The sequence below is a fragment of the Haematobia irritans genome, chromosome 3 (assembly GCF_050003625.1).
Source record: "Haematobia irritans isolate KBUSLIRL chromosome 3, ASM5000362v1, whole genome shotgun sequence".
Classification (NCBI taxonomy): Eukaryota; Metazoa; Arthropoda; class Insecta; order Diptera; family Muscidae; genus Haematobia; species Haematobia irritans.
Window position 1 is genome coordinate 25076850 of NC_134399.1, and position 14693 is coordinate 25091542.

The window sequence follows — 14693 nt, forward strand, 5'->3', positions numbered from 1 at the left end:
GCACTCATGCGAAACCTTTTTGTAGTAACTTGGCGTGGTACAACTTCTCAATAGTGACGGCGCTTTTCCGACGAGTTTTTGATATCGTATATGATTGTTTTCGACGTACTGGGGATTCTCAGAAGCGCCCACAAATTCAAAAAATGTTGGCAGGGATTATGACAAAATTTTCTATAGACAAAAGTTTTTGGCAAAATTTTTTATAGAAATAAAATTTTGAAAACATTTTCTATAGAAATAAAATTGTTAAAAAATTTTCTATAGAATTAAAATTTTGAAAACATTTTCTATAGAAATAAAATTGTTGAAAAAATTTTCTATAGAAATAAAATTTTGGCAAAACATTTTATAGAAATAAAATTTTGACAAAATTTTCCATAGAAATAAAATTTTGAAGAAATTCTCTATAAAAATAAAATTATGAAAAAATTCTCTATAAAAATAAAATTATGAAAAAATTCTCTATAGAAATAAAATTTAAAAAAAAAATCTCTATAGAAATAAAATGATGACAAAATTTTCTATAGACAAAAGTTTTTGGCAAAATTTTTTATAGAAATAAAATTTTGAACATAAATATTGAAAAGAAATAAAATTTTCTATAAAAATAAAATTGTTAAAAAATTTTCTATAGAAATACCATTTTTGCAAAATTTCCGATAAAAATAAAATTTTGACAAAATTTTCTACAGAAATAAAAATTTTCAAAAAATTCTCTATAGAAATAAAATTTTCACAGAAATTCCTATAAAAATATTATTTTGCAAAAATTTTCTATAGAAATAATATTATTAAAAAATTTGCTTATGAAATAAAATTTTGACAAAATTTTCCATAGAAATTAAATTTTAACAAAAAAATCTATAAAAATAAAATAAAAAAAATATTCTATAGAAATAAAATATTGCAAATATTTTCTATAGAAATAAAATTTTGCAACGATTTTCTTTAGAAATAATATTTTTCAAAATATGTCTGTAGAATAAAATTTTGCAAAAAAAAAAAAAATCCATGGAAATAAAATTTTGACACAATATTGTATCCAAATAAAATTTGTACAAAATTTCGATTCAATTCAGAAATAAAATTTGATATTTTTTATAGAAATAAAATTTTGCAAAAAATAAAATATGTTACTGCTAATGATAGATAAAAATATATAATTATGAATAAAATTTTTGATATAAATTTTTGGCTATATAATCATTGACCGATGTGCAAAACCAAAAACTAAATGTTTATTCTTGAGTTTGGAAAAACCGTTCACTGGTGAGAATTTTGGTCCATTAAGAAAATGGAAAAAGCTGTTGTGGATTTCATAGCGGTAGGAGTAATGTGTGGCATTTGCTGTTTAAAAAAATAGAGAATTAATAAAGGATAACAAATCTACTGTACCACAAGTTGTTAAAATTGTGTTGTTTTGGTTGTAGGAGAGTGCATTTTATAAAGAAACTCGAGCATGATTATATGCGGGTGATAATGAATACTTTCAGATCCGTAACTCCGAAAATAAGGTTGAGTTACACATCATGCTTCAATCCGTACGTTGATGGAGGGGTTGATTTTTTCTGTTTGCGGCACACTATTCGAGCTTTTGATTTCAAAGAGAAGTTCCAACTCTTTTTTTTTATTATTTTCATCTAACTCTTCTATCATCGGGCGCATTGTACGCATTGAACGCATGATATGTAAAGGTAGAATTAAGGTTGAGTTACATACCATGCGTTAATGCGTCCGTTGATTGAAGAGTTGAATTTTCTCTTTGAAAGCAACAGTTTTGTTAGAGTGCTTTAAACTGAAAAATATCAATTTATCCATCAACGCACGGATTAATGCATGATATGTAACTCAACCTTTACATACCAAGCGTTCAATATGTACAATGCGTCAACCTAAAAGCCGTTTTGACAAAAAATGCTAGATAGCACTTTGCATTTAAAATCAAAAAATCTACACGCTCACCAACAATTGATTTAAGCCCTTCTCTATTTCTTAAATGTCACGTTTAATCTCTCTCTCTATCTCGTTCTTTCTGTTTTTTGCAGTAAACGGAATTTGTGATAATTATCCAAAAATAATACATACTCGAACTAATATTTAATGGAAGAGTACGCAAACACACCTATTACAAGATTCATTCTTCCAGTCGCATTACCATAGCTCTTGCGTGTGAACGTACCATAAAACTACCAATCAATGGCACTGAACGTGTACATTTTTGTTTTTATTCGCCACAAACTGAACGTACTATTTAAAAATTGTAAACATTATCCAGAAAATAAGATTTTATTTTTAAAATGCCTCCATCTGCAGAAGTAGACCGGCATAAATTCAATAAAAAATGCGGTGAAATTTTAATTTCAATAAAAAACAATGCCAAGAATGTATATTCCTTCAACTGTTGGTTCTGTGACTCAATGTATATAGAAATTGCCAAATTTACTTCACATCTGGAAAAAGAACATAAGGAACAACTGCAAAAGGATGGAAGCCAATCAGAATGTAGACCTGTTACTGCATGTGATTCATCATTGACAGATATAAAGGAGGAGGATTGCATTTTTGGCGATATTGAGTTTCAGAGTCATGAAGAACAACAGCATCAAATTTCTCTTTTGAGAAGCTCAAATAAGGTTCGTTTACCAGTGGTCATATTTGGTCTCTTTGTTGTGAGACCTGATTCTCCACTTATATCTACAAGACTATCGAAGTGTGACATTTTTACACTTTCTTATATCGAAGTTGACATTTTTGGATTAGGGCCACATATTTTGAATTTTTCTCCATTGCATCCATCAATCCATAATATCACTTCATAATATTTTTCTATAAAATGTAATTTTTTCTCTGACCTAACAGATTAATTTTAGTACAGTTTTTTTGTATTTTTAAGGATCCATTGAATATAATGAAAACAGAAGCTATTACCGATAATAAATCCACCACCATGGTCAAAGAGGAATGTGTACTGCAAGAACCTGAGTGTCCAATTCCTGAAAATATCAATGAGTCAAATGGAGAAGGCGAAGTGCAAAATTACTCGGAAGAAGATATTTGTGAAAATTCGGATTCTGATGAGGTAACGTACATTATGGGCCATACCTTTAGTAAAATATTGAGAAAAATATTATTCTTTATAGTCAGTGGGTTCGGATGATAGTAATTCTCCATTGATTGTACACAACTTTATTAAATCCAAAGAAAACGTTATATTTTTAATTGAGGAATATAAGAAACAACCACAACTATGGAACCAAAAATATCCACAATTTGCATTGAAAAAGAAACACGATAAATATTTGGAAGAAATCAAAAGCGAACTAAAAAAGAAAATCAATGTTCCCTTGACATGTACTCTTATATCAGCTGTTATAACGTATTTGTGTCGTAAATATAGACAAGATCTAAGGAGAATAAAACTGACTGAGTTCCATGAAGAAACTACAGACGTAAAAAATCCACCAGCTTGGTTTTTTCCGTATTTAGAGTTTATGAAGCCCGTGGTTTTGAAAACTTTGTCGAAAACTTTAAATTCATCGAGAAGACCAAATATGGAACCAAAACAAGTCATAGACTTGTTGGCCATATACAAAAGATTCCCTCATCTATGGAATACGAACCTAATAGAATATGTTTGTAAAAATAAACGTCTTGAGGCATTGCAACAATTGCAAAAGGTTGTGAAAACCGAAATGAACCAAGAAATGAGTGAAAATTTACTCAAGAATAATATTCTCTTTTTTCACAATCATTTTACGAAAATTAAACGTTCGATCGTAATTGAAGCCAAAGAGCCCAAGGATGATATCTATTATGAACATATGACATTTCTCAATGATCATGTAGGTCCTTTTAAATGTGATGACTGTGGTCAAGTTTTCAAAAGTCCTTTAGCTTTTAAAATACATAAATCCCAGCATAACGGATCGGCAGCTATAATTTGTTCATTGTGTAACAAAGAATATAATACTTCGGGTCCATACATAGCACATGCCCGAAGACACTGTGAAGATCTAAGTGAAGAATGCAATCAGTGTGGTAAAAAATTTTTAATGGTCAGTGATTTGAAAATCCATCAACGATCACATTCAGGAATTCAACCCTATTGTTGTGAAATTTGTGGAGTTTCATTTCGTCATAGTACTTCGCTTAATGTCCATCGCAGGCGCCATGAAAAACAATATCTACACATATGTCCCATTTGCTCCAAGGGTTTCTACAAGAAGGACAGAATGAATGATCACATCAGATCGCATAATAATATTCGGGAGTTTGCTTGTAAACTTTGTGATAAGGCATTCAAGACGAGAAAAACCCTTAAACAGCATGAAGTGATTCATAACGATAGCCGAAATCATGTATGTAACCTTTGTGGAAAAGCTTTTAAACTTAAAGTGGGTCTACTACAACATATGAGAACACATGGTGGCCATGTATAAATAGAAATTGTATGAATCACTTACTTCTAGTTGCCATTGGGTATAGTGATCTTCATCATTGAGATATTGGCCTACAATAGGCCATGATACGCCCACAAACGAAATATGGGAATTTCGATGAAAGAAAAGTAGATCCCTCAATTGATTTAGGAGTGTGGACAACGACTCAATCAGCGACTGTTTTAAGAAATCACATTAAATTGTTCTCCCTTCAACAAGGACCTCGATAGCACGGTGGAAATGTTTTACCAGTTTCAATGGAGCCTGGCCTGCCCGAGGACACTTGCGAAAATAATTTTTGTACGATAATTATTAAATTAATTAATAGTTCCAATGTCTGCTGAAAATGATACGTCCGGTCGGACTTCCATTCTAAACTGAATATGGGAATATATAAAAAGCCTTCATAAAACCGACTGCTTTCAAATACATACAGCGAAACATAACCAACATACTACACCTTTCATCAAATATAAATAGCAATACAATTTTATGTAGATTATTTTTTGTATTTATATTGTTAAAATAAATTAAATGTTTGTAAATTAATGTTTTGTCAATTTTTTTCCTGGCGACATTCCTATTTGGTTTACTTTCTGATATGTACTTAGATTTGGCGTAAAGGGTTAGCTCATAAATTGCCAGCCTTGCAATACTGTTTAATATCTCCTCTATACGTCTCCTCTATAAAACAAAACATACAAATTTTAATCTATTAGAAAAAGCAATTTTGGAAGCGATGATATACTTACGCTGATGATTATACACTGGCAGTAAGGGGAAATAGTCCGCATAGAAATGGTGGTAAAAAATGGTTTAGCAAACATTCCAAAAAATCTGTTAAAACAACATCTATAATATATGATCGGAAATTGGAGCCATCGTGGTGTAATGGTTAGCATACCCGCCTTTCATATATATTTATATTTTTTTTTGGTTTTCAAATTCTACAAATCTATTTTTGTTCTTTGGCAAAATCTACTAATCTAGCTATAACGAATAATCAAAAAGTCGAATGTGAGATGAGAGGGAAATGTAATGTAGCTCTTTTTATGTTGACAATTCACCAAAAAGTCGAAAATCACAAAATTCGAAAATCGAATTTTTTATTATTGCAAAAAATTTAATAATATGTAGGACATATTCGAAATTTTCAAATTTTTCTAAATTTCAAAATAAAAAAAATGTAGACCAAGAATAATTTGTACTTCAGAACTTTCGGATATATATAAAAAGTAAAATAGAGACACAAGTCTATTTGTAGGACACATCAATGTGTGGACTGATCACTACAATCTTCGGCATTAGCATTTATAGGTTCATAAAATCAAGCTTCCAATATATATTTTTTTCCAAACGATATATCGAAATTCTTATACGCGTTCTGGATCGGCAGGCAGAAATTTTCATAATTACGGTTGCCACAGATGGTAGAATTCTACCAAAAATTGTAGATTTTGCAAAATATTCCTCTCCAACTAATAAGTACTTCAATTTTCTATAGGATGTTTTTTTGTAAAAATTTGGATAAAATTTTCTATAGAAATAAAATTTTAAGAAAACTTTCTATAGATGGAAAAATTTTGAGAAAAAAATGTAGACCAAGAATAATTTGTACTTCAGAACTTTTGGATATATCCAAAAAGTAAAATGGAGACACGAGTCTATTTGAAGGACACATCAAAGTATGGACTGATCACTACAATCTTCGGCATTTGAATTTATAGGTTCATAAAACCAGCCAACCAATATATAATTTTTTTTCCAAACGATATATCCAAATTCTTATACGCGTTCTGGATCGGCAGGCCGAAATTTTCAAAAATTACAGTTATAACACCATGCATGGCGGAATATGGTCCTTAACTACGGTTGCCACAGTTGGTAGAATTTTATGAAAAATTGTAGATTTTGCACAATATTCCTTTCCAACTAATAAGTACTTCAATTTTCTATAGGATGTTTTTTTGTAAAAATTTGGAAATAAATTTCTATAGAAATAAAATTTTGAGAAAATTTTCTATAGATGGAAAAATTTTGAGAAAACTTTCTATAGAACTAAAAATTTTGGGAAAATTTTCTATAGAAATAAAATTTTGAGAATATTTCCTACAGAAATAAAATGTTGACAAAATTTTCTATAGAAAAGAAATTTTGACAAAATTTTCTATTGAAAAGAAATTTTGACAAAATTTTGTATAGAAAAGAAATTTTGACAAAATTTTCCATAAAAAATAAGTTTTGACAAAATTTCTATAAAAATAAAATTTTGAAAAAATTTTCTAAAATTTTGGACAAAATACTAGAAGCAAAAATATTGACAATATTTTAAATAAAAATAAAATTTTGAGAAAATTTACTACAGAAATAAAAATTTTGACAAAATTTTCTATAGAAATAAAATTGTGAGAAAATTTTCTGCAGATATAAAATTTTGAGAAATTTTCTATAGAAATAAAATTTTGAGAATATTTCCTACAGAAATAAGATATTGACAAAATCTTCTATAGAAAAGAAATTTTGACAATATTTTCTATATAAATGAAATTTTGAGAAAATTTTGATAAAATCTTCTATAGAAATAAAATTTTTGACAAAATTTTCTATAGAAATAAAATTTTTGACAAAATTTTCTATAGAAATAAAATTTTGAAAAAATTTTCTATAGAAATAAAAATTTTGACAAAATTTTCTATAGAAATAAAATTTTTGACAAAATTTTATATAGAAACAAAATTTTTGACAAAATTTTCTATAGAAATAAAATTGTGAGAAAATTTTCTGCAGATATAAAATTTTGAGAAATTTTCTATAGAAATAAAATATTGAGAATATTTCCTACAGAAATAAAATATTGACAAAATCTTCTATAGAAAAGAAATTTTGACAAAATTTTCTGTAGATATAAAGTTTTGAGAAATTTTCTATATAAAATTTCATATAAATGAAATTTTGATAAAATTTTCTATATAAATTAAATTTTGAGAAAATTTTCTACAGAAATATAATTTTGACAAAATTTTCTACAGAAATAAAATTTTGACAAAATATTCTGTTGATATAAAGTTTTGAGAAATTTTCTATAGAAGTAAAAATTTTGATAACATTTTCTATAGAAATAAAATTTTGAGAAAATTTTCTATAGACCAAGCTGAATGATTGTGACTGTCAGAGAATGAAGCAATCAAAGATCAATTTAATTTTTGCAACTCTTTCTTTGTGCCAGTTGAAAGAATTCACATTTATCCGTGCTCGAATGTTTTTTGCGGTTCTTAATCATTTCGTTTTGTTTGAAGGTATATTTTCAATTTATTAATTTTTGGAAGTAAATAACTGACGAGTACTAAATAAATATAAAATGTATGCAATTGCGATACATATGTTATATTGCATTTTTTTATAAAAACATTTACATTATGGTGTACCACATTACCTGCACATTTTATGAATTCGTGCTTAATGTGTTATTTAATAAATTCGCAAATATATCCGAAATTATGGGTTTTCTTATTTTTCGTTCATAGTTGCGTGGGGAAAAACAAAAAATTTGGCTATCGAAAAACAAATGGGTATACCACATGTGCTGCACTCACCCTATAAATAAAATTTTGTAAAAATTTTCTATAGAAAAAAATTTTAACAAAATTTTCCAAAGTGAAAGTTTTTACAAAAAATTCTATAAAAGTTAAATTTTAAAAACAAAAGCTTCAAAATAAGGATTATTTATGTTAAATTTGGTACATTCACTCAAAAAAAAGTGAACTCTCTATTTCACTAAAGCCAATTTAACTTTATATTAGTTCATAGATTTATTGTGTTCAGAAAAAACGTCCTTTGCTCCAATAATTTTTTGCGTATGTTAGTTAAGTGAACTAAAAAACGGGAAAAAATTAGACATAAATTAAGCATAAAGATTTACTAAATTCGCATTTTTCACAAGATAGTTAATTTTTTCTTTAAATTTGTAAATTTTACTACAAATACGTCCGCCATGAACTTCGTATGCCACTAAAGACATTCTTGAAATTTTGAACTCCAATTTTTCCTTCAAACTACAAAATTTTCTTTAACAAGTGAAAAAATTATTTATGTCTAATAAATTTTCTTGAATTTGTCGAAAAATATTTCCTTATTTTTATGATGTCAGCGTTTGTAATACTGTTTAGTAAAAAATACTAAAAATATTTAATTTTTCTAAAATTGATCAAAAGTTTTCTTCCTGATGGGTTCACTGTGTGTTTTCAGTGTTTTTGGTAAAATTTGGTCCATAATGCCAAAACAGTGTTGACAATTGTTTATTTTTAAAGACTTAAACAAAATAGACTATGATTTTGTAATAAAAATTATTTCTTTTATGGCAAAAATAAACATTTTGTAACAAACAATTTTTATTGATAAAAAGGTTTGACACACGCAAAGAAAAAAAACGCGTTTGGAAAACGTGTACCGAAAACGTTTTTCTTTTGTTAGAGTTTTTTGAATTGCTTCGAAAATTTTAAACTTTTATCACCAAAAAATTCGTTTGTTACAAAATTTTTATTTTTTCAATAAAAAAAGTTATTTTTGAGATAACAACACAGTCCATTTCGTTTATATCAATCACTGTTCTTTTCTGACTTTAGGTCTTTAATAAGATACATTTTACAGTTCAAAATTTAATATACTACAATGTAATGTTGAACATTTTTTCGGAATCTTCCGGACATATCTGGAATATATGTAAAAAACAAAAAAAAACCCACGACCCTTGGCATGCAAGTCGGACGTAGCAACCACTGCTCCACGGTGCCAAACTAAATGTTTGTTTCTGTTAAATAAACTTTGTTTATTCGGTTCGTGGGCGCCGTAAGCTATGCTATATAAATATAACTTATATGGATATTTATCTATTGATGACCATAACAGGTACATAGCTCAGTGGTTAGTGTGTTTGCTTACAAAGTGCATGGTCCGCGGTTCGATTCTCCGTCCAGGCGAAAGGTAAACAAATTTTAAAAATTTATAAAATCGTATAATTTCTTCTACATTATTGGTATTACAGGGAAAGGTGTTAAGAACTAAAAAACATCGTGGATGTGAGGAAGATGTGAGGGAAAATACAATTAGCAAGAAAACAATGTTTTTTTAGATTGTCTTTATGAAATTGTTTTTACATCCTGGAAAAGAATAAACGTTTATCACAAAAAGTATATACTTTTCTTCCAAACACACTTCCTTACAGCGAAAAGCAAATGAGAAAGCAAATGTTTGTCTAAAATTTCGTTTGGGAGGAAAGAATTATTTTTTTGCGTGTATAGAAAATTTTCTCAAAATTTTATTTCTATAGAAAATTTTCTCAACACTTTATTTCTATAGAAAATTTTAACAACATTTTATTTCAATAGAAAATTTTACCAAAATTTTATTTCTATAGAAAATTTTGTCAAAATTTTATTTCTATAGAAAATTTTGTCAAAATTTTATTTCTATAGAAAATTTAGTCAATTTTTTTTATAGAAAATTTAGTCAATTTTTTTTATAGAAAATTTTGTCAAAATTTTATTTCTATAGAAAAATTTCTCAACATTTTATTTCTATAGAAAATTTTACCAAAATTTTATTTCTATAAAAATTTTTACCAAAATTTTATTTCTATAAAGGAATATTTTCCAAAATCTACCAAACAGTAAATAATCTACCATTTTCGGTAGTATTCTATCAACTGTGGCAACAGTGGAAATTCCGAGTCGACTAACGATGTCTGTCTGTCCGTCCGTCTGTTTAAATCACTCTACCTTTCGAACGATCCACTTGAAACTTAATAGTTACACAGAAAAAAATTTCAGGAAAATTTTTCCAATTAAAATTTTAACCCTGGACAGTCATCCTTATTTTTTGTACACTAACGTCATCCTTCGTCATTTTGACTACGGCTTATTTCAAGATGCTATAATTTGCACTGTGAGCAAAAATGTGAACCAAAATTGATTTTATTTTCTTATTCATTTTGTTTTTAATTAGAATACAACAAAAATTCATAAAATATTTGCATTTGTATAACTTAAATTTATCATTTCCCAATCGACTAAAATGCATTTTAGATCGAAAATGAAATTACGCGTCGTCATTTTGACGAAGGATGACTGTCCAGGGTTAATTGAGTTTTAAAAAATATTCAATTAAAAATTTAATTGAATCTACAAATTTTTTAATTGAAATAAAAATCAATCACACAAATTAATAGTATCAATTAAATTTTTATTGGATCAATTAATTTTTTAATTGACTGTCAATTGATTTTTTAATTGATACTATCATTTCTGTGATTGAAGACATTTCAATTAAAAAATTAATTGGATCAATTAATTTCGTGATTGAATCAGAAAAAAATTTTTGTGTGTATTAATGTTGGTCGGATGGTATTGCAAAAGGACCCTATCGGACCGTAAACCAAACCCAAAATTTGGTTTGCGGATCCCCTTGAAGGAGCAATCTTCGTCCAATCAGGATGAAATTTGGTACGCGATGTCAGTATATACACGGCAAAAATTGTTCCATATCGGTATAGACCGATCCCTCAGAGTTACCATAGAAATAGTTCCATCATTTATATATTCCATCATATATATTCCCCTTGGAATCCTTTGTCGATTTGTCAATTTGTTGATTAAATATCGAAAATAGATTAGAGTCGATTTAAAAAAAAAATATATCAAAATTCAATTTGTCAAATTTGAACATTACAAGAATTCTACACACAGAAAAAAGTTAACCCACCATGAAGGGAAAATTAGTTTTATTTTAGAAAATTTTAACTAAATTATTTTTTTGTCAAATTGATGAAAGTTTATTAAAAATAATTATTGGGATTTTTCGTTTGGCTTGAGGTCATGATAAATGAAAAATGCTGGTGTAATTTCTTTTCATTGTTTTATTATTGAAATATTGCTATTTCCGATATATTGCTATTTCCATATTGTTACGAGCCGCTTGGCACTGGAGATGCTTGTCTTGGCCAGCTAACTCAACCGGACTCCCTTGGGTATGAGTTCATCCCAACTCCAGCCTAACGACCGTACCAATAAAAATAAAACGGACTGCATTTACTCTACCGAACATCACCCCGAAAAATCCCAATAATGTTTATTAAAAATAATAAATTATTGTTTGCAATATGATTTTTTTTAAATTTTCTTCAATTGGACAAAAATTGTTAACTTATTTGTATCATGTTAGGTTAGGTTAGGTTAGGTTAGGTTAGGTTATGTGGCAGCCCGATGTATCGGGCTCACTTAGACTATTCAGTCCATTGTGATACCACAGTGGTGAACTTCTCTCTTATCACTGAGTGCTGCCCGATTCCATGTTAAACTCAATGACAAGGGACCTCCTTTTTATAGCCGAGTCCGAACGGCGTTCCACATTCCAGTGAAACCACTTAGAGAAGCTTTGAAACCCTCAGAAATGTCACCAGCATTACTGAGGTGGGATAATCCACCGCTGAAAAAACTTTTTGGTGTTCGGTCGTAGCAGGAATCGAACCCACGACCTTGTGTATGCAAGGCGGGCATGCTAACCATTGCACCACGGTGGCTCCCTCATGTTGCAATTAGTAAAACATTTTTGTAAATTTTTTCTAAAATGAACCTACATTTCCTTGGGGTGGGTTCACTTTTTTCTGGGCGTGAGTTTTTGTATATATATATATATATATATATATATATATATATATATATATATATATATATATATATATATATATATATATATATATATATATATATATATATATATATATATACATATATATATATATATATATATATATATATATATATATATATATATATATATATATATATATATATATATATATATATATATATATATATATATATATATATATATATATATATATATATATATATATATATATATATATATATATATATATATATATATATATATATATTATATATATATATATATATATATATATATATATATATATATATATATATATATATATATATATATATATATATAATTTTTAAATACGATAAGCAAACGTTTTGTTTGCTGCTATGCTTCAGTTTCATAAATATTCAGATTTTTTTTGGGAAATGACAAAAACATTATTTTTATTGTGGTGCGATAGCCCCTAGTTTAACTTTTTGGTATGTTTCAGCCCAAATATGTTAAAGCATCTAATAGGGTTATCCAGCTTAAAAAATAGCAGACAATATTTTCCGTTTCAGCAAACAATGACTGCTTTGCCTTTTTCAGCAGACTGTTTGCTGTCTTAGCAGAATTTTCTTCTGGGTCAAATTTCTTTGGGTTTTCCTATCCTATACTAAAACTTTTTGCGATTTTCTTAAAATATTTTTCTGCGTCTCTCGATGATTTTTTTTTTTTAAGTTGTGACTTGTGATGTCACAGGATTTAAGTTCAATTGGATGGGGAAGGGAAATCTTAACTGTTTTTATATGTGTAATACAATAGTCCTATAACATTTTAGAATGTTTCCTATTGGAAATGTTGGCGTCGCAAAGTTTAACTATCCCATGATGTCAGCCTCTGAGTATGAAGTACTTTGTTTTTCTTTTTAGCATAGCCTACATATTAATATGTACATTTGTATGTCAATTGTCGTCTCCACATAATATTACGATTAATATAAACATATTTGTGTTGTGACTCAATTACATGAAATTCTTTTTGGGCGTAGGGCTTCATTGGTATCCTAGCTAGTACGTGATAGCCTGCCATTCACTCATTTTCGTATACGCCGAATTATTTCAACTAACAGATTTTGAAAAACTCCAGCAACGTCTACACGCAAAAAAATAATTCTTTCCTCCCAAACGAAATTTTAGACAAACAAAGTTCGTTTCTCATTTGCTTTTCGTTGAAAGGAAGTGCATTTGGAAGAAAAGTATATACTTTTTGTGATAAACGTTTATTCTTTTCCAGGATGTAAAAACAATTTCATAAAGACTAACTCAAAAAAAAATTTTTCTGGCTAATTGCATTTTCCCTCACATCTTTCTCACTTCCATGAAGTTTTTAGTTCTTAGCACCTTTTTCTGTAATACCAACAATGTAGAAGAAATTATACGATTTTATAAATTTTTAAAATTTGTTTACCTTTCGCCTGGACGGAGAATCGAACCGCGGACCATGCACTTTGTAAGACAACACACTAACCACTGAGCTATGTACCTGTTATGGTCATCAATAGATAAATATCCATATAAGTTATACTTATATAGCATAGCTTGCGGCGCCCACGAACCGAATAAACAAAGTTTATTTAACAGAAACAAACATTTAGTTTGGCACCGTGGAGCAGTGGTTGCTACGTCCGACTTGCATGCCAAGGGTCGTGGGTTCGATCCCCGCTTCGACCAAAGTTTTTTTTTGTTTTTTTTTTTACATATATTCCAGATATGTTCGGAAGATTCCGAAAAAATGTTCAACATTACATTGTAGTATATTAAATTTTGAACTGTAAACTGTGTCTTATTAAAGACCTAAAGTCGGAAAAGAACAGTGTTTGATATAAACGAAATGGACTGTGTTGTTGTTTCAAAAATAACTTTTTTTATTGAAAAAATAAAAATTTTGTAACAAACGAATTTTTTTGGTGATAAAAGTTTAAAATTTTCGAAGCAATTCAAAAAACTCTAACAAAAGAAAAACGTTTTCGGTACACGTTTTCCAAACGCGTTTTTTTTTCTTTGCGTGTAGAAATAAACATTTTGACAAATTTTTCTATAGAAATAACATTTTGACAAAATTTTCTATAAAAATAAAATTTTGTCAAAATTATCTATAGAAAAAAAATTTTAACAAAATTTTCTATAGAAATAAAATTTTGACAAAATTTTCTATGGAAATAACATTTTGACAAAATTTTCTATAAAAATAAAATTTTGTCAAAATTATCTATAGAAAAAAAATTTTAACAAAATTTTCTATAGAAATAAAATTTTGTCAAAATTTTCTTTTGCAATAAAATTTTGACAAAATTTTCTATAGAAATAAAATTTTGAAAATTTTTCCTAAAAAAATTTGACAAAATTTCTATAGAAATAAAATTTTGACAATTTTTTCTAAAGAAATAAAATTTTGTAAAAATTTTGTATAAAAAAAATTTTGACAAAATTTTCTATAGAAATAAAATTTTGAGAAAATTTCTATAGAAATAAAATTTTTGAGAAAATTTTCTATAGAAGTAAAATTTCGTTTTGTTTTGTTATTGTTGGGTTTGTT

At 27.8% G+C, this 14693-nt stretch overlaps 1 protein-coding gene and 1 long non-coding RNA gene across 3 annotated transcripts; one reads left to right on the forward strand and one right to left on the reverse strand.

The window, feature by feature from the left end:
- Positions 1-2238: 2238 nt before the first annotated feature.
- On the forward strand, positions 2239-4988 carry LOC142229845 (uncharacterized). Of its 2 annotated transcripts, none has more exons than XM_075300428.1 (3): positions 2239-2633; positions 2876-3079; positions 3141-4988. In XM_075300428.1, the coding sequence occupies exons 1-3, from the start codon at positions 2298-2300 to the stop codon at positions 4437-4439; spliced, it is 1839 nt and encodes a 612-aa protein (XP_075156543.1). In that variant the 5' UTR covers positions 2239-2297; the 3' UTR covers positions 4440-4988. The 2 variants fall into 2 exon arrangements, with proteins under 2 accessions (XP_075156543.1, XP_075156544.1); XM_075300429.1 differs by having other exon boundaries at positions 2894-3079.
- LOC142229846 (uncharacterized) lies at positions 4928-6492 on the reverse strand. The gene is made up of 2 exons (XR_012720509.1): positions 5192-6492; positions 4928-5123 (listed from the first exon to the last, which is right to left on the reverse strand). It is a non-coding gene; the product is annotated as an uncharacterized LOC142229846 (long non-coding RNA).
- Between the last annotated feature and the right edge of the window lie 8201 nt (positions 6493-14693).